This window comes from Mustelus asterias, chromosome 24 (assembly GCF_964213995.1).
Source record: "Mustelus asterias chromosome 24, sMusAst1.hap1.1, whole genome shotgun sequence".
Lineage (NCBI taxonomy): Eukaryota > Metazoa > Chordata > Chondrichthyes > Carcharhiniformes > Triakidae > Mustelus > Mustelus asterias.
Genome location: NC_135824.1, coordinates 23,311,460 through 23,332,367, shown reverse-complemented (window position 1 = coordinate 23,332,367; position 20,908 = coordinate 23,311,460). Strand labels below are relative to the sequence as shown.

The 20,908-nt window shown below is 41.6% G+C and overlaps 1 protein-coding gene across 1 annotated transcript in view; it reads right to left on the bottom strand.

Annotated features, from left to right (window-relative positions):
* Positions 1 to 2,626: 2,626 nt before the first annotated feature.
* The window catches only part of mns1 (meiosis-specific nuclear structural 1), a 32,315-nt gene continuing 14,033 nt past the window's right edge, over positions 2,627 to 20,908 (bottom strand). The window contains exons 4-10 of the mRNA XM_078241025.1: positions 16,388 to 16,490; positions 14,587 to 14,816; positions 13,290 to 13,506; positions 13,078 to 13,185; positions 10,381 to 10,638; positions 8,839 to 8,964; positions 2,627 to 2,898 (exon numbers count right to left, since the gene is read on the bottom strand). Of these exons, the coding sequence (XP_078097151.1) occupies positions 2,791 to 2,898; positions 8,839 to 8,964; positions 10,381 to 10,638; positions 13,078 to 13,185; positions 13,290 to 13,506; positions 14,587 to 14,816; positions 16,388 to 16,490 (1,150 nt within the window). The 3' untranslated portion in view covers positions 2,627 to 2,790. The remainder of the gene's footprint in view (positions 2,899 to 8,838; positions 8,965 to 10,380; positions 10,639 to 13,077; positions 13,186 to 13,289; positions 13,507 to 14,586; positions 14,817 to 16,387; positions 16,491 to 20,908) is intronic.

The window sequence follows — 20,908 nt, the reverse complement described above, 5'->3', positions numbered from 1 at the left end:
CCCTTTTTTGTTATTTAATTCATTCTACTGGTAGTCAATTAATTGAGGGGTGTTTGTTAGTTTTTACCCAATGATTGCGTTTTCTCCTTCCTATTTAAGCTACAGACCCCAGCTGAGATGCTACATTTGTTTTCATTACCAGCTTCTTGTATGGCCCACATCCTGAAGCTACTTAGCAGAAATACTGCTACACAAAGAATTCTGTTATGTGAATTTCTGCTATGTAAGGTTGCTTCTGTTTGATTAGTTTTAATTTTTATTCAATATATTTTCCTTCAGAACATAACAGTGTTGGTATTTCTCCATGCTCAGTTCAATCTGGTTTCGAAGCAATGGTTTTAAAGTGTGTGTAAGCAGCAAGCCCAAATAGAGTCAGCCACAAATTAATAAAGAAAACTTGAGTATCCAGCAATAAGAAACATCAGCCTGGTCCCATTCAGCTTCGCTTTACAAACAAGCACAATGAACACTTGAAAATAGGTCTGTGAAACATAGTGAGATTATCTCCATTCCATTTTTTTCAGTTTAACTATTATGTCCAGGACTTCAGTATGACTAATACTTAATTATTGTGTACAACTCCCTCTCTCCCCTAAATAGTGTTGGTATATATACTTGCACTCTCATTCTTAAGAGGAAAGAACCTGGCATTAGCTAATAGAATTAACATAGATTTTGTGGACTGACGTGAAGTAATTGCCACTGCTGGAGGGACTTATTTTCATAAATTTAGCTATTTGAATCTACTCTAGGTTTGTCATACCGGTATTAGCTGTGTTGCCCTCAACCAATCTATCTGAAATTAGAAGGGAATTGGTCAGTATTAGTTGATATGCTCTGAACCAATTATCTGGTTACTGCAAAACCTCAAGTTTAACTTTGCAATTTGCTTGGGAAATTATACTTCTGAACGTTAATCTGCAAGAAAACCCTGATGAAAGGGTCAACTCAGTCAGATGCCTTCTTTGGAAATCTGCCTGGATTTACTCCTTTCCACAATGGTGACTATTACAGCAAACTTGAGAAAGGACTGGGTCTTTGCCCCTTAATTTTCAGAGGCAACAATTATTAAGTGCCATTCATTGTCCATGTTGAAGATGCTGGTTAGTAATTTTAAAGTACAGATGACATTTAGGAAGCCTGTTTCAAACTAACAATCCTAGTTTCTTACACTCCCATCCTGGAAAACCATTTGGAGGCAAACATTTAAGTTAAGTAAGAGGGAAAGACATATTCGTACTAGAACTCATTTCACTTGCATGTAATAGACCCAGTTTTACATCTGATATTGCAGAGCACATTGATGCTTCTGACATAGGAGCTGAATTGATTTACTAGAACAGCTAGTTCATAAACACATTGTGAATAATCTTCCCGTCAGATTTTCGGACACCTTTCTACAAAATGCTAATTGTAAAGCTAAAAAAAAACATAAATACTTTAAATAGCATGAGAAAAATATAAAGTCTATTTCTGGCACAGCAATGCAAGGAGAAGATTGCTCTGAGGTAAGCCAATCATGAGCATAGCACTCGAAGCACCAGGAACCTGAGTTACTGAGGCAAATTTAGCATGTTCATGCACAGGTACACTCAACACTGGCTGGACAACAGTTCCAAATCACACACTGAGTCTATATGATCAGACCCATCAGTAATTATAGAGTAATTTTTGGGAAGAACTATTCATGCAGCTTGTAGAACTGACCCTGTTTCTATGTTGCACTGCTTTGTTAAAGTGGCTGGAGGATGTTTAATATAGATCAACTGTCTTATGCAGTTTCTGTTATTCCTTAAAATGATAATATGGGTCTGTCACATACCTCTCCATCCACAGGCCTTGGGGGTGAATAGGGTTTTGTGGGTAAAAATTAGTTTGTTTCCTTCAGATCAAAATGAACTGTTGTGATCGAATGGTGGCACAGTGGTTAGCACTGTTGTCTCACAGCGCCTGGTACCCTTGTTCGATTCCTGGCTTGGGTTTTTGTCTGTGTGGAGTTTGCACATTTTCCCCGTGTCTGCGTGGGTTTCCTCCGGGTGCTCCGGTTTGCTGCCACAGTCCAAAGATGAGCAGGTTAGGTTGTTTGGCCATGGTAAATTGATCCTGGTTTCGGGGGGATTAGCAGGGTAATCATGTGGGGCTACAGAGATTGGCTGGGATTGTTGTCGGTGCAGGCTCGATGGGCCGAATTGCCTCCTCCTGTACTGTAGGGATTCTATGATTTCTTGGTCTGTGTGTGATATAGGACTAGGAGACCACAGAAGGCAGTGTTCTTCTGTTACCTCAACATTTCTACATATGAAGCCAATTATGCAAAGCTTTACTCCCAAAATATGCAAACATTGAAATAGGAGGGTCCACATGGTAGGAAACCCCATTTAATGACCCTCCATTTATTATTCCTTTGTTGAGCTACTCATTCATTTTTTTCCCCATGGTACGCGGTAAACTACCAATTTTCCAGAGAAACAAAGGTAAGTATTAATATAACGCTAAACAGAATTGCAGAACATTTGTTAAATGGAAAAACTTAGAGTTTGGAAATTCCTGATCTGAGCAAAATTCACTAATCTACATTCCACTGGTCTTTATAATGGATTTTCTCTATAGAGAGGAACAATTTCATTGTGATTTATATTATTTATTTATATTACGTCATCAAAATTCACATCCGTTACATTTTCAATTCTATAATTCAAAATAGGGAACAATATAAATTTATGACTTGAAGTAACTGTGCTGTCTGCTGGGGCCATGTTTTCGATGCCAAACATGGTGATGGGTACAGGTCTAGCAATCCCAGCCTTCGTCTGAAGACAGATTGGCGCTTCCTTTCTTGAAATTTTCTCTGAAGCTCTCATCAAACAGTTCAAGCTCTTGCTCATCTCGAAACACCCCCTTTCAAAGATACATAGGAGAAAGTAATTAGCTTAACCAGCGAAAAATACAATCATAACTTTATTTATAGTTCATACAATAAACTAATATTTAAATAAAAGTACAATCAGTGTCAATCATTCAACATCATCAGTTTTTGGACCTTTGGTATTTTTTGTTAACTCCCTATCCCTGTAGTGTGAAGGAGCCCTTGTGTCTTTCATATGCAACACTCCCCAGCTGATTCTTAAGTTGAGGAACCTTTAAGTTTGAGCACAGCCAGTCAGAGGCACTCCTCACACATGGACATGATGCACGCACAAACATGCAGGACCTCCCATATCATGAAGAAAAGAAACATCACTGACTTAAGCTGTACCTCGATATTAAACAAGGCAACCATGTCATATCTACAAAATGCTTACAATGAACTGAAACAAATTGTTATTTAAACTCTCAAATTTAATTACAGGCCTACTGCACATCAAGGCATAATTCTCACTGAGGCTTGTTTATGAGTCTGCTGCACTCCACAGGTCTAAAAACTACACTCCCATCTTTCTCATTTCTCCTTGTACAAAGCTGTCAAAATCAGGCACGCTCCACAGCACAAAGTCACGATCAATGGGCCCGATTCTCCCCCCAAAATTCTATGTGCTGAATTGGCGGGAAAACTGGTGTAAATCATGATTGATTTTTCAGCGGGAGTTTAGACTCGAATCTCCCACACTCTGTGCAATGCAGAGGTCACAATCGTGAATGTCATTAAAAGCTCAGGGGCGGGGCCTATTCACGCCGGAGCCTGACAGTTCTGGAACTCTGCGCATGCGCAGCGGCCCTGAGCTGTCAGCCTGCACTTTGCTGGCTAGCTCGCTCGCTGGCCAGCCCGGGACCCCTGCACTGCTGCTCCTCACGACATCCCCGCACCCCACACAAGCATTCCCTGGCCAGCCCCGACACCTCTTGTCCTGGTGCACTGCAATCACCAGCCCAGCCCGCTAACCCCTTCCCGCCCGGAAGGCAGACCCCCCCCCACCCATGGCCTGCCCCGATCGCTGGCCTTCCTCCTGATGGGCAGTGCCAAGGTGCCCCCTCGGCATGGACACTTTGCCCCTTGGGCAGTGACAAGGGGCATAGGCTGGCACTGCCAGGGTGCCCATGCCCAGGGGGCACCAACCCCCTGCCACCTGACCCCCTGGGGGGGTCCCCGATTGCCCCCCCTTCACTCCAGCGGGGTTTACCGCTAGTTCCCCGAAAGTGGGGAGCTACTCTAAACCCCGCCGAAGTGAAATATTCCTGGCGGGATGAGAGGTGCTATCGGGTCCGGATAATTCAGTCTTGGGCCCGATAATCACATTTAAAATAGATTTAAATCACTTATCTTGTGATAGATTTAAATCACTTATCTTGTCTTCCCGCCGGTTTTCTTCAGTTCAAAGTAGTTAAATCCAAAGTATTTAAATTCCTGTGATTGTTTTTATGTCTCCAGACTATTTCCATGTTAACCTGTTATCACACACTGTGATATATTGTTCAACTAAGTTTAACTTTCTCATTTTTTTTCTATTTTTCACATCTACAACACTTGCTGCATCCAGCCATTGTTCTGTTGCCAAAACCATAATCTACAATTTTAACCTCTTGTAACTGGATTTTGCCAACCCTTTTCTTTCTAGACTCCCACTTTTACCATTAATAAAATAAATATTATCTAGTAGGTTACAACCCAACTAAGATTCTTGCCCTTCAAACTCCTTGACAGACCCGTCCTCGTCATACCACTGTGCACACACTCAAGTTCAACTAAAATACTACTTCTTCCTTGCTTCCTCACTACAGAATCGGTGGTCCTGACCTTTGGAACTCCCACACTCAGCACCTACGTCTTTCCATCTCCCTCTCCAACTATCAACATCCTCTGACTAAAGGACCAGGCCACTTGCTGGTAACCTCACCTCCCATTTCTGCAAAGTCTGTATACCATCTTCAGGGTATGTCAGGAGTGTGATGAAATACTCTGCAATTGCCTGGATGGGTGGAGCTCCAACAACACTCAAGAAGCTCGACACAATCCAGGACAAATCAGCCGGCTTGATCGACAGATCATCCACTGCCTTAAAACATTCACTCTTTTCACCATTGACATACCATAGCAACAATGTGTACCATCTACAAGAGGCACTACAGCAACTAGCCAAGGCTCCTTCAAAATAACTTCCAAACCCACAACACCTGCTGCCCAGCAGGCACACAAGAACATCATCACCTGAGGATTCCCCAAGTCACTATCATAGAACATAGTACAGCACAGAACAGGCCCCTTGGCCCACGATGTTGTGCCGAGCTTTATCTGAAACCAAGATCAAGCTATCCCACTCCCTATCATCCTGGTGTGCTCCATGTGCCTATCCAATAACCGCTTAAATGTTCCTAAAGTGTCTGACTCCACTATCACTGTAGGTAGACCATTCCACACCCCAACCACTCTCTGCGTAAAGAACCTACCTCTGATATCCTTCCTGTATCTCCCACCACGAACCCTATAGTTATGCCCCCTTGTAATAGCTCCATCCACCCGAGGAAATAGTCTTTGAACGTTCACTCTATCTATCCCCTTCATCATTTTATAAACCTCTATTAAGTCTCCCCTCAGCCTCCTCCGCTCCAGAGAGAACAGCCCTAGCTCCCTCAACCTTTCCTCATAAGACCTACCCTCCAAACCAGGCAGCATCCTGGTAAATCTCCTCTGCACTCTTTCCAGCGCTTCCACATCCTTCTTATAGTGAGGTGACCAGAACTGCACACAATATTCCAAATGTGGTCTCACCAAGGTCCTGTACAGTTGCAGCATAACCCCACGGCTCTTAAACTCCAACCCCCTGTTAATAAAAGCTAACACACTATAGGCCTTCTTCACAGCTCTATCCACTTGAGTGGCAACCTTTAGAGATCTGTGGACATGGACCCCAAGATCTCTCTGTTCCTCCACAGTCTTCAGAACCCTACCTTTGACCCTGTAATCCACATTTAAATTAGTCCTACCAAAATGAATCACCTCACATTTATCAGGGTTAAACTCCATTTGCCATTCTTCAGCCCAGCTTTGCATCCTATCTATGTCTCTTTGCAGCCTACAACAGCCCTCGACCTCATCCACTACTCCACCAATCTTGGTGTCATCAGCAAATTTACTGATCCACCCTTCAGCCCCCTCCTCTAAGTCATTAATAAAAATCACAAAGAGCAGAGGACCAGGCACTGATCCCTGCGGCACTCCGCTAGCAACCTGCCTCCAATCCAAAAATTTTCCATCCACCACCACCCTCTGTCTTCGATCAGACAGCCAGTTACCTATCCAATCGGCCAACTTTCCCTCTATCCCACACCTCCTCACTTTCATCATAAGCTGACCATGGGGAACTTATCAAACGCCTATCCATCCTGACTTGCAAATATATCATCATTCCTTCACCGTTGCAAAGTCAAAATCTGGGAACTCCCTCACAAATCACTGCATGGGTTCGAGAAGGCAGTTCACCAGCACCATCTTGAGACCAATTAGGGATAGGCAATAGATGTTGGCGTGGCCAGCAATGATCATATCTCATGAACAAATAAAAGTATTTTGGAGCCAATATTGATTTTGAGTTAATTGTGCACAAGTATCAATAAATATATTAATTTCCTTCAATTCTTTTGTCTGAGTTGAGTTCTTCAAAAAAGGGGAAATCTAAAAATTATTTAAAATCAATATGCAAAAAAGGGGCAAGAAATAATTCATTATTTTACAAACAGATCAATTTCAATAAAAAATAAATCTATTGACTTGATATAAATTACCTGCCTAATGTTTCACATGCCTTTGACACTGTTGCCCATTCCATCTTTCTCCAATGCTTCTCCACTGTCATCTAACTGGGTGGGACTGCATTCATCTGATTCCATTCTCATCTATTGAATCTATCCCACTTGCATATCATTACCTCAAATACCTCCCAAGGATCAATCCTTGATGCCCTCGTATTCTCATCTACATACTGCTTCATAAAGATATCCAAAAACACATCAGTTTCCATATGTATGCTGACAACACCCAACTCTATCTCACCATCACCTCTCTCAACCCTCTACTGTCTCTAATGGTCAGATTTTTTGACCAACTACCAGTATTGGATGAGCAGAAATTACCTCCAAATACAGGAAAGACCAAAGTCATTGTCTTCAGTCTCCGCGGAAAACTCTAACTGCCTGCCTACTTCATCCTTCTCCCTGGAGGTTAAACCAGAATATTTAAGAACATAAGAACTAGGAGCAGGAGTAGGCATCTGGCCCCTCGAGCCTGCTCTGCCATTCAATAAGATTATGGCTGATTTTTTCGTGGACTCAGCTCCACTTACCCGCCCGCTCACCATAACCCTTAATTCCTTTACTGTTCAAAAATGTATCTTTCCTTGCCCTAAAAACATTCAATGAGGTAGCCTCAACTGCTTCACTGGGCAGGGAATTCCACAGATTCACAACCCTTTGTGTGAAGAAGTTCCTCCTCAACTCAGTCCTAAATCTGCTCCCCCTTATTTTGAGGCTATGCCCCCTTGTTCTAGTTCCACCCGCCAGTGGAAACAACTTCCCTGCTTCTATCTTATCTATTCCCTTCATAATCGTATATGTTTCCATTAGATCTCCCCTCATTCTTCTGAATTTGCAACATTGATGTTGTATTTGACCACCTCGTGTCCCTGACAACATATTCTTGCTATTGTCAAGATTTTCTATTTCCATCTGCATAACCTTGTCCAACTCTGCCTTACCTCAACTCATTTACTGCTGAAACCTTCATCTACACCTTATTCCAACTTACATTGACCTGTCTCTCTTGTTCTACCTCCCATAAACATGAGATCATCCAAACACTGCTGCTTCAGTCCACATTTGCACCAAGTCCATTCACCAATGACCACAGACCTATAGTGGTTCCCATTTAAGCAATGTCTCAATTTTAAAACTTCTCAACCTTGTTTTCAAATTGTTCCATGATCTTCCTCATCCCTATCTCTATAATCTCCTTCAGCCCCACAACCTCAGAGATATCTGCTCTTCTGTAATTCAGGCCTTTTGCGCATTCCCAATTTCAATCACTCCACCATTGGTAGCTGTGCTTTGCCTGCCTGAGCCCTAAGCTCTGTAATATTCTTCCCTCCCACCATCTCTCTTTACGCGACCTTCCTCCTTCAAGATACTCCTTAAAACCTACCTCTTTGACCAGATTTTTGAACATCGGCCTTAATATCTCCATATGTAGCTTAGTGTCATATGCCGTTTAATGATGTTTCTATGGAGCATTTTGGAAGGTTCAATTGTTTTAAAAGGCACCACGCAAGTACAAGTTGTTGTTATTGACTGCACAATTAGTGGAAAAATGATAACAAGGCAACACAACACCAGGGTGTAGTTGGAGATACCTGTAACAAAATTAACCCTGCTAGTTTGGGAATAGTAACACTCAGACTTTCCAGAGCTTGCACATGTTCCAGCAATGCTGGTTTTGAGAGTCGTACTTCATCCCATCCATAGTGACTGGAGTTCCAGGTATTCAATGTCTGGGAGAGTGTTTCACAGTCAAGTGAAGTGATACATGAAGCTTCAGAGCTGCTCTTCTACTAATCCCTCCCCAACGGAATATAATCTAAATACTAAAACTCTAAAATTCTATAGTAAGATGTCTCACAACACCAGGTTAAAGTCCAATAGGTTTATTTGGAATTACAAACTTTCAGAGTGCTGCTCCTTCATCAGATGAGTCACCTGAGGAAGGAGCAGTGCTCCAAAAGCTCGTGATTCCAAATAAACCTGTTGGACCTTAACCTGGTGTTGTGAGACTTCTTGGTGTGCCTGCATCTCCATATCATGGCTAAAATTCTATAATTCAGCTTATAAACTCACAAGATTTCTCACTATCCATACCTTTGGAAGGTAGCCTAGCAGTTTGCTGGCATGTTCTTTGAGAAGTTTCTTCCTTTCTTCTTCAATTATGTTTTGAAGAGCTGCCTTCTTCCTCTCTTCTTCATGTTGTCTTTCACGTTCCCGTTGCTATATAATATTAAACTTATTAATCAAAATGCATTGGCAGCGACATATGAAGAATATAAAGATTCTTAGCCTCTGTGCATGAAGCAGGATGCACTGGGGCCTTGACTGAACTTAAGTCACAAATTACATTTTTTTAAATGGAAAAAAGTACTGAGATGTTGGCTCAAGTATAAAGGAAGATACAAAAACATGTACTTTTGTACACATCAATATGTTCATTTACATGCCAAAAACGTGCGGACTATTGCTAAAAATGAAATTGTAAATTTGCGATAAGAAATAAAATAGAATGCCAAAACAAGGAGCTATTAAGTAACAAATTGTTAAATAAGTGATTCCTTTTGTTGGAAAGAATGAGGAGAGGCAATATAAAATAAAGGGGATGCGGCTGCAAAGAGTGTACATGTGTGAAAATTGTTGAAGGTGGAAAGGCAGATTGAGAAAGTCGATAACCAAGGCATTCAAGGCTTTATAATTAGAGGCATAGAATACAAAACCAAGATATTTATGGTGAACCTGTATAAAACACTGGTTCAGCCTCACTGGAGTATTGTGTCCAATTCTGTGCACCACACTTTAGAAAAGATGTGAAGGCATTGAAGAAGATTCTGAGGATGAGAGACTTCAATTGTGCAGATAGACTGGAAAAACAGTGTGGTTCTCTTTAGAGAAGAGAAGGTTGAGAGGAGAATGGATGCTGGTGTTAAAATCATGATGGGTTTGGACAGAGTAGAAATGGAGAAACTGTTCCTTTGGTGGCAAAAGGCTCAAGAATCAGGAGACACCAAATTAAGGTGAATGGCAAATGAACCAAAGATGACAAGAGGAATAGTTTTTTTTAAATGCAGTGCTTAGGATCAGCAATGCACTGCCAGAGAGTGTGGTGCAAGTAGATTCAAACTGAGCCTTCAAAAAGGAATTAGACAGTCAGGAGAAGAAATTGCAGACTGTTTGGAAAAGGAGTCAGACTAACCAAGTGGCTCTTATGGGGGAGCTGGGTTGTATGGCCTCCTTCTGTGTTGTAACCAATATATGATTCTATAATATATGAAGGACATTAAGGGGGTGGTACGATGGCACAGTGGTTAGCACTGCTGCCTCGCAGCGCCACGGACCCAGGTTCGATTCCTGGCTTGGGTCACTGTCTGTGCGGAGTTTGCACATTCTCCCCGTGTCCGTGTGGGTTTCCTCCGGGTGCTCCTGTTTCCTCCCACAGTCCAAAAAACGTGCTGGTTAGGTGCATTGGCCGTGCTAAATTTTCCCTCAGTGTACCTGAACAGGCGCCGGAGTGTGGCGACTGGGAGATTTTCACAGTAACTTCATTGCATTGTTTATGTAAGTGTACTTGTGACACTAATAAATAAACTTAAACTTAAACATGGGCAAAAGGCATTTTACAGAATGCAAGTTACGTACCTGGTTTGCTTCAAATTGTTGCCGTCGATCTTTGATGATTTTCTCCACAGCCTTCTTATGCTCAAGCTGTTTCATGCGTCTTTTCTGTTCATTCATCTGTTCAATACGGTCATCCTCTGCGAGTTTAGCCATCATTTTCCTCCGTAACTCATCCTCCTCCTCCTTCTCCGCCTGCATTCGCTTCTGTTTGAAAGCCATTTGCTCTTGGTAGGTCTGTTGCAATTCGAGACGCTGATGCATTTGCTTTTCCATGTCTGCCTGTAAAAGTAAATGTTAAAATGCAACGCTTCTTAACATTATCTTGGAATATAGTTTAACTGCACAATAAGGTGAAGCAATAATATGTGGTACCAATACAGTTGGGAATACGGCTTCCAATCAGATGTCAACCTTTCCATGGTGGAGAGAATTGCTTGTCATTTTGTCAGTTGTTTTCATAAACCTTTGCTTCAGATGAAAAACCAGAATACAACCATGATACCTACTACTGTGGTACAATTAAGAAAAACATCATGCACACACACAAATACTCAACCTTTTAACTTTAGGCACAAACTTGCTGATGCCCATTCAAATTACTGCATTATTGGTTGTTTTGCAGCCCTGCCTTTGTAAGAAGCAATATTTAGATTTAATACATCTGCAAAATTCACATTTAGATTAGTTATTATAACAGGAGTGTAGTAACTGAAGGAAACATTGGCCCATATTTTGCAGGAATTAAAGTGATAAAACCATTAACACTGAAATTAGCAATCCAGGAGAAGTTATGGTCAGAGATACCCTACTCCACAAGGTGTGTACAGTGCCCTCACGAATAGACCCGGTATTAAAATGGCTGCAACAGCATGAATTTGCTGCTCCTGCTCGCCAGTTCCACACTAAAATGGCTTTAAAAATAGGGCTGACACACTGAGGAGTAATTTACACAGTCATAAGTTTATATCTGCTTGATAACCTCTCTGCCTCTGAAAAGAAATTTTTACAATTGTTGAGACCAGCCTCCCACCCATTGACTCTGTCTACACTTCCCGCTGCCTCGGCAGAGCAGCCAGCATAATTACAGACCCCACGCACCCCGGACATTCTCTCTTTCACCTTCTTCCTTCAGGAAAAAGATACACTGGCTGCTGTCAGTGGTGGTGGAGGCAAACTCAATAGGGTCTTTTAAGAGACTCCTGGGTGAGTACATGGGACTTAATAGAATGGAGGGTTATAGGTAGGCCTAAAAGGTAGGGATATGTTCGGCACAACTTGTGGGGCCGAAGGGCCCGTTTTGTGCTGTAGTTTTCTATGTTTCTAAAAGTCTGAGGTCACATACCAACCGACTCAAGAACAGCTTCTTCCCTGCTGCTGTCAGACTTTTGAATGGACTTACCTTGCATTAAGTTGATCTTTCTCTACACCCTAGCTATGACTGTAACACTACATTCTGCACTCTCTCGTTTCCTTCTCTATGAACGGTATGCTCTGTCTGTATAGCACGCAAGAAACAATACTTTTCACTGTATGTTAATACATGTGACAATAATAAATCAAATCAAATCAAAACCCCATTCCCTCATAAGAAAATTTAATGCTGGAGATTTTTTTTCTATCTGATTATTATCTCTTTCTCTTAATCCTATCTGTATTTTACTTTGTGTACATCATTTAAATTAAAATTTTATTTTCTGCTTTAGACAGCGAGAGAATTCTTCAATCCAACTGATTGAAGAGTCAAATGATTTCATCCCTTGATCATGGGCCACCACATATCCCCTACAGAGGACCCTGCATTTGAAGTGACACCAGATTTGAAGAATTCTATGCTGAGAAACCTGTGGAATCTATGGACAGCTGTCAGTGAGGTGAATGGCAAGTGCCATTTCTTCTGGCAGCAAAACCCAGGTTATTTACATGGAACCCACTCAGGCCCTATTCCCATAACCCCATGCATTTACTCTAGCTAGTCCCCCTGACACAAAGGGGCAATTTAGCATGAATTGTGGTCGGTGCAGACTCGATGGGCCGAATGGCCTCTTTCTGCACTGTAGGGATTCTATTCTATTCTAAACATAGAAGATAGAAGCAGGAGGAGGCCATTCGGCCCTTCGAACCTGTTCCGCCATTCATCACGATCATGACTGATTATCTAACTCAATAATCTAATCCTGCTTTCTCCCCATAAACTTTGATCCCGTCCGCCCCAAATGCTATATCTAGCCGCCTCTACAGTCCTATCCTACAGTCTTCACACTACAATTAGTATTCTTATTTTATTATAGAATGAAGATTTCTTAAAAAATGGGAAATCTCTTCACTCCATTTGTGACATTCACCAAAATCTTGCTTGCTAATAATGTTTATGACAATTATTTTCTGAATTGAAGTTTTCTAAATTACATATGGTATTTAGACCCACGTCCCGGGCATGGAAATAAAAAAATCAATGAAGACACATGGATATATTTTCAAACTCTTAGCTTGATGAAATTGAAATGAGTTCAACAAATCAATTGCTTGCCCAGAGATGACAATATCAAGGATAGCCAAACTTAGCTACAAATATATCAGGCTCAATTTAACATCTATATTTTAATACAAGATAATTATTGCATGTTTTCAATGTGCTGTGTCTCAATATATGTACTGTCAGAAACAAATTAACTTTTCATTTAAAAACAAGCGGGGCTTAGAAGTCTTTTCGATACTAACCATTTCTTGCTGTCTGCGAGCCTCTTCTGCTTTTTCAAGGTACAGTTCTTGTCGGATATTCTCCAATTCTTCACGATCATGCCGTTCCTTTTCAATTTCCTCAGCAAGCTATAACGAAAAACAAGTCAGTTATTTGATAGAAATTGGATTTTAACAGTTAGAGTGTCATAATGTACATGTCATGATAGATTAAGGAAATATATTTATGTTACTTTTTTGTACAACACATTTTTCTGTGTATCTCGTTCTCGAATTTTGGCCATCCGGTCATCTTCTCTGGTTTGTTGCGCATTAGCAAATGCCATTAATTGTCTGTTCTCTGCTTCCATTCTTTCACGTTCCATTCTCTTCCATTCAGCCCGTTGCTTCTGGAACTCCTCAATGTACCTCTGAGTTTCCTTCATCTTCTCCACCTTCAGTTCTCTGTCCCTATGCAGCAAAAATGAATTAAAACACAGTGGTGATGGTGAATAGTCTTATCAAGAGGCATATTTCCAATATCACAAGCAAAAATTAAGGAGTAGAGATGTTAATTTATTAAAAGTTTAGAATACTGTCACTACTGTGGCACAAATTTGAGAAATGTAGAGCTTTGTTTATAAAGAGATAACATGATCAGCTATCTTGCTAGATACCTTTCTGTGGAGTTGTTTTGATCTTTTAATGCATTACTTTTAAGATAGTGCAGGAGTTGGGAGTGGGGCTGGGTCAGGGGGAAAACAACTGTAACTTTGCTTTCTGTTGGACTGACCACTATACCATGGCATTCCAAGTGACTGCTCACTTGCTGACAATGAGAGTTTAGGAACCTTAATTAAAAATGCTTTTCCCAGAGTCTAAATCTAAGTTCAATAAAGAGAATGGGAGAGGTCGTGCAATCTCCCCTTTTCATTACACATTATGAGAATGTAATTCACTTTTTTCACCAAATCATTGAAGATACGAGCCAATCTGACCACTCAGCTATTCTTCATGTGCCAACCCTGAACTCGTTCTCACCCTATGATCACACACACATTTCAAAACGTCAATGGCAATCAGGAGTAACGATTTTGGATCTTTTTTCCCACCTTCTTAGCTAATAATTGCTGAGTTTACCTGGGGCACTTCAAATGCTGCCCAAACTGATATCAGTTACTTAGCTAGGATGATGCATTGGTCAGTACAGCACAGGAAACAGGCCCTTCGGCCCTCCAATGAGAAGCTTACAATAAATATATTTGAGAGATGATATTGGAAAGAAATGTCTAAATGTTGACCTGAATTCATGGCTCTTTCCAAGGGTGATCATATCCAGTTGCTCCCACACAATGCACTGATTGCACTCTTTAAACATAACGTGACATCCAGAGGCAATCTAACCGTGCCACAGGCTTTACAAGAATAAAGGCTTACAGGCAATTACATTCAAATGGGAAAAAGATTAGTCCAACATAAAAATACACCCTCATTTTGGTAAAACAGTCCTCTGGATAAAATTCAAGAAATACTAGTTTGAAGAAAGTTTACCTCTGATCTTCATCATAGATCTTTCTCACAATTTCATCAATCCTTAATTTATCTTTTAGGAATTCATCATATGCTTCTTGTCTCCTTTGTTCATTTTGATCAAGTTGCTGCTCCAACTGCCTCTGATATTTTATGGCTTGTTCATGGCGTTTTTGTTCTTCCTTAATCTCCTCTGCTGTGGCTTTTTCATGCTCTTTCTTAATCAATCTAGCAACCTCAGCCTCTCGTTTCTAGTTTAAAAAGATAACCATGCTTGTTACTCCAGAGGCTATAGATTTTCCCACCTCCTCATCCAGAGCACACTTTAGTTCTTGAGAAACATTAAGGGCTGAATTTTACAATTTCTTTTCTAAGTGTTGTCTCGGGCAGAGGGCAGCCCCGCCAACTGCCTTGCCAGCTTTTAAGAACATAACATTTGCCGCCATATTTTCAGAGACTTTGGAAAGAAAAGTGGAAGGGGCACGACATCATGCTGGCGGGGTGGGCTCATTGACAGCAGCCTCTGAAGGGCACCCCAATCTGAAAAGAAAAACGTAAAAGCAGAAATAAAAATAAAATGAAAGCAGAAACACTCCAGGGAAGCCCCCAATGGAGATGGGGCCCTCCCCCTCCCAGGGATTGACCCCTGGCAGTGCCCCCAGCACTGACCCCAGTGGGTTCTGTTCGCCAGTCGGTAAATATTTTTGTATTTTAAAAAGTTTAGAAGTGGAAAGCTTTGGTTAGAAATAAATTCCAAGTAAGATTGAAGTAAAAAAAATATTAAGATGGAAAAAAGAAGTGAAGGATGATTAGAATTATTTAAGAATTAGCATTTATTTTAGCAATGTATAAGATTAATATGTTCCACAATGATCCAAAACCTTTTAAAATAATTCACTGGCTAATTATAAATAATTCCCTGGAGCTACCAGCAGCATGAAAGGTTAATTAAAAGCAAGCAACATAACGGTAGGGTGTTGGGGAGAGTTATAGAACAAAAGGATCTAGGGGTACAGGTTCATAACTCCTTGAAACTGGAGTCACAGGTGGACAGGGCGGTGAAGAAGGCATTCGGCATACTTGGTTTCATTGGTCAGAACACTGAATACAGGAATTAGGACGTCTTGTTGAAGTTGTACAAGACATTGATAAGGCCACACTTGGAATACTGTGTATAGCTCTGGTCACCCTATTATAGAAAGGATATTATTAAACTAGAAAGAGTGCAGAAAGGATTTACTAGGATGCTACCGGGACTTGATGGTTTGAGTTATAAGGAGAGGCTGGATAGACTGGGACTTTTTTCCCTGGAGCGTAGGAGGCTTAGGGATGATCTTACAGAGGTCCATAAAATAATGAGGGGCATCTTTTCCCAAAGATAGGGGATTCTAAAACTAGAAGGCATAGGTTTAAGGTGAGAGGGGAGAGATACAGAAGGGGCATTTTTTCACACAGAGGGTGGTGAGTGTCCAGAACGAGCTGCCAGAGGTAATAGAAGAGGCAGGTACAATTTTGTCTTTTAAAAAGCATTTAGACAATTACATGGGTAAGATAGTATAGAGGGAGATGGGCCAAACTCGGGCAATTTGGACCAGCTTAGTGGTAAAAAAAGGACAGCATGGAAGTTGGGCCAAAAGGCCTGTTTCCATACTGTAAACCTCTATGACTCTATATATGCATAAACTGGAGTCAGTCAAGAAGGGAACCAAATACGTGATTTCTGACCTTGTAACACAAAACCTTTTGGCATGCGGTACCCTATTTCTCAACTATTTTTAGTACTCAACTTTTGAGAATCACATCTTTTATACACAGTACTTACAATCTTCTCTAAACGATTTGCTTCTTTTTCGGCTATCTGGGCAGCTCTTTCTTGGTTCACATAAGCAGCCTTCAACTTGGCTTCCAACTCGCGAAGCTCAATACTAATTTACATATGCAGAAACACAAAAATAACAACATAATAAATAAGCACATGAAAAGTAGACCAAGTAGCATTGTAACACTATCTGTATCAGATTGAAATGGTATACCGAACAGGCGCCGGAGTGTGGCGACTATGGGATTTTCACAGTAACTTCATTGCAGTGTTAGTGTAAGCCAACTTGTGACACTAATAAATAAACTTTGAGCTGAATTTTGCTCGTCTTTCACCGAAAATGCTTTGGTCCCAAACCACAACATAAACCAATATAGTCATGGCCAACAAGTCTTCACAGTGAATGCTCTGGAAAAGGGAGGGAAGTTAAAGACTAGAATTTCAAGGAGGTGTGCATACCACGACCACATGCTATTCAAGAAAAACAAAATACCAGCAGCAAAAATACCTTGAAATTGGGTGTAATTGTAGTTATTTGATTCAATAAGCTAGATGTTGTAAAATAACTTTGTCGCTTCTTTGGCGAGTGGGGTTGAGGTGGATGGAATACAGCAACATATGTATGCATATAGAGGATGAAGCAACTTCACAGGATTTTGGTACAATAAAATTATACTGCCAAATGATTAAACTACATCTGTGCATTTCATGAAAAATAAACTGCCGCAGATGTTAGAAATCTGAAATAAAAACAGAAAATGATGGAAATACTCAGGTCTAGCAACATCTATAGAGTCAACAACCTTTCATGAGAACACCTGACAAAAGGAAATATAAAAACGTCAAAAAGAAAATACAAACTAAATTACCCAGGAGTATAAAAAAATAAATATTCTACAAACATACATAACAAAAGAAAAAAAAATCAGAATTGGGATGGGACTAATAAAGGGTACACATAACAAACTCAACTAGAAAATTAACATGGTAAACACCAAAAAAAGATAGAAAGATATAAACTAACCTTATTGTATATGTAACATATTTGTAAATACTACTTAAATACTAGGGAACAGTTTTTAAATACAGACACAAGGAGAAGGGAGAAAGAAAGACGTGGGGAGGAAAGAAAAGGTCTGAACTAGGTTGGATAGTAGGAACCTGGGTAATCATAGAATTCCTACAGTGCAGAAAGAGGCCATTTGGCCTATCGAGTCTGCACCAACAACAATCTCACTCAGGCCCGATCCCGTTACTCCATTACCCACGTATTTACCCAGCTCATCTTCCTGACACTAAGGGGCAATTAAGCATGGCCAATCAACCTAACCCGCACATATTTGGAATGTGGTAGGAAACCTGAGCACCCGGAGGAAACCCACACAGACATATAATAGGGTTGATTAAATGACAAAAGGGATGATAGTGCAACACAAAACAGGTGATAATGGATGTAAAACTGAGCTGTAAATGCCAACAGCAGTTCCATTACCAGCTTTACATTAGTCAACAGTAAAATACTACAGGTGCTGGAATCTGAAATGCAATCAGCCTCTGCAGGGAGAGAAACCACTGCTGTCCGAAAATTGACATTAAATATTTATTCATGAATCAATCTACAACCTAGTTTGCCCAATATGTGATCATGGCTCATCTGGGAAAAGAAAAAAAACTGAAGCTTCAATCTCTTTTCAATATCATTAATTGTAAAATGTTTCTGGTCTGTCATTTTCTGAAAAAACATCCATTCCCTCCTTCAGGATTACCTCAGTCTTTGTAGCGGTGAAGGACCCTTCAAAGATAATTAATTCGCTGTGAACTATTTCTAGAATTAGATGAGACAGCTTAGGGCTTAGGCAGAAAGGGCGAGCAGGGGTGAGTTTCTTATTTTTTTTATTTATTTATAATTTACTTTTCTCTGTGTACCTTGGAAGAAAGGGTGAAATATGAGTGTAAAGCCAGTGTGGTGCTCGCAGTGCAGTATGTGGGAGGTCCTGGAGGCACCTGGCCTCCCGGACATCCACATCTGTGAGGGGTGTGTCGAGCTGCGGTTCCTGAGGGCCCGTGTTAGGGAGCTGGAACTGCAGCTTGACGATCTTAGGCAGGTGAGGGAGAATGAGGAGGTGATAGACAAAAGCTATCATCAGGTGGTCACACCAGGGCCACGGGAGGAGGCCAAGTGGGTGACAGCCAGGAAGGGTAAAACACAGGTGATTGAGAGCACCCCGGTGGAAGTGCCCCTACATAACAAGTACTCCTGTCTGAGTACTGTTGGGGGGGACAGCCCATCTGGGGGAAGCAGCAGTGGCCGTGTCTCCGGGGTGGAGTCCGGCCCTGTAACTCAGAGGGCTAAGGAAAGGAGGAGGAAAGCGGTATTAATCGGGGACTCGACAGTCAGGGGGACGGACAGGCGATTTTGCGGAGGCAGGCAGGAGTCTCGCATGGTGGTCTGCCTCCCTGGGGCTGGGATCCAGGATGTCGCTGGGCGAGTCCCAGAAATCCTGAGGTGGGAGGGAGAGGAGCCGGAGGTAGCGGTACATATTGGTACCGCTGATGTGGGTAAGAAGGGGGAAGGGAACATGAAAAAAGAGTATAGGGAATTAGGGAGACAGCTGAGAAGGAGGAAAGCAAAGGTAGTAATCTCGGGATTGCTGCCTGTGCCACGGGAAGGTGAGGAAAGGAATGGAGTGAGGTGGAGGATGAATGTGTGGCTGAGGGAATGGTGCAGGGGGCAGGGATTCAGGTTCCTGGACCATTGGGACCTCTTTAGGGGCAGGTGTGACCTGTATACTAAAAACGGGTGGCACTTGAATCCCAGGGGGACCAATATCCTGGCAGGAAGGTTGGCTAAGGCTACTGGGGACAGTTTAAACTAGATAGGTTGGGGGGAGGGGATCAAAGCAACGTGACAGAGTGAGGAAGGTAGCTCGCAAACAGAGAAGGGTTATAGGCAGTGCAAGAGGGCAGGTGGACTGGGTACAGAGAAGGAGAGAGGTCAGACCATAGGATTGAGAGGTGTCTACTCTAATGCCAGGAGTATAGTGAATAAACAACTAGCTAAAGGAGGAGAGGGCTTGGGAGATGTTAGTAGCGCTTCAACAAACCGGGTCCAGATAAAGGCTGGCATAAAGACACTTTGCCTGAATGCACGAAGCATTCGAAACAAAGTAAATGAGTTGATGGCACAAATCCATACAAATGAATATGATCTAGTGTCCATCACAGAAACGTGGTTGCAGGGTGACCAGGACTGGGAACTGAATATACAGGGTTATCAGGCATTTAGGAAGGATAGACAGGTAGAAAAAGGAGGTGGGGTAGCTTTGTTAATAAAGGATAATATCAGGACGGTAGTGAGAGACGACATAGGCTCTAAGGAGCAAAACGTGGAATCGTTGTGGGTGGAGATAAGGAATAGTAGGGGGAGAAAGACACTGGTAGGCGTGGTCTATAGGCCCCCAAATAATAACTTGGAGGTAGGGAGGGCTATAAACAAGCAAATAATGGATGCGTGCAAAAGTGGAACGGCAATAATCATGGGGGATTTTAACCTACATATTGATTGGTCGACTCAAATTGGATGTGGAGGGCTTGAGGAAGAGTTCTTGGAATGCTGTCGGGATTGTTTCATTGAACAGTATGTTACAGAACCTACGAGAGAGCGAGCCATCTTGGATCTGGTTCTGTGCAATGAGACAGGTAGGATTAAGGATCTTCTTGTGAAGGATCCTCTTGGGATGAGTGATCATAATATGGTGGAATTTCTGATACAGATGGAGGGTGAGAAAGTAGGGTCCCAAACCAGTGTCCTCTGCTTGAACAGAGGGGAGTACGATAGGATGAGGGTGGAATTGGCTAATGTAGACTGGGCGAGCAGACTGGTAGGTAGGACAGCTGAGGAACAGTGGAGGATTTTTAAGGAGATTTTTTTAAGTACTCAGCAAAAATATATTCCAGTGATAAAGAAGGACTGTAAGAAAAAGGATAACCGGACGTGGATAACGAAGGAAATAAAGGAGAGTATTAAATAAAATCAGATGCGTACAGAGTGGCCAAAAATAGTGGAGAATTAGTGGATTGGGAGAGCTTTAAAGAAAAACAAAGAACGACTAAGAAAGCGATTAAGAAAGGAAAGATAGATTACGAAACTAAACTAGCTCAAAATATAAAAAATGATAGTAAAAGTTTTTACAAGTATATAAAAAGGAATAGAGTGGCTAGAGTGAATGTTGGACCCTTGGAAGATGAGAGGGGGGATTTAATAGTGGAAAACGAGGAAATGGCTGAGACTTTAAATAAGTTCTTTGTGTCGGTCTTCACGGTGGAAGACACAAATAGTTTGCCGAATATTAGAGATCGAGAGTTGGTGGGAGGGGAGGTCCTTAATACAATTACTGTTACTAAGGAGATGGTGCTTGGTAGACAAATAGGACTGAAGGTAGACAAGTCCCCGGGCCCGGATGGAATGCATCCCAGGGTACTGAAAGAAATGGCTGAGGTAATAGCAGATACGTTAGTAGTAAT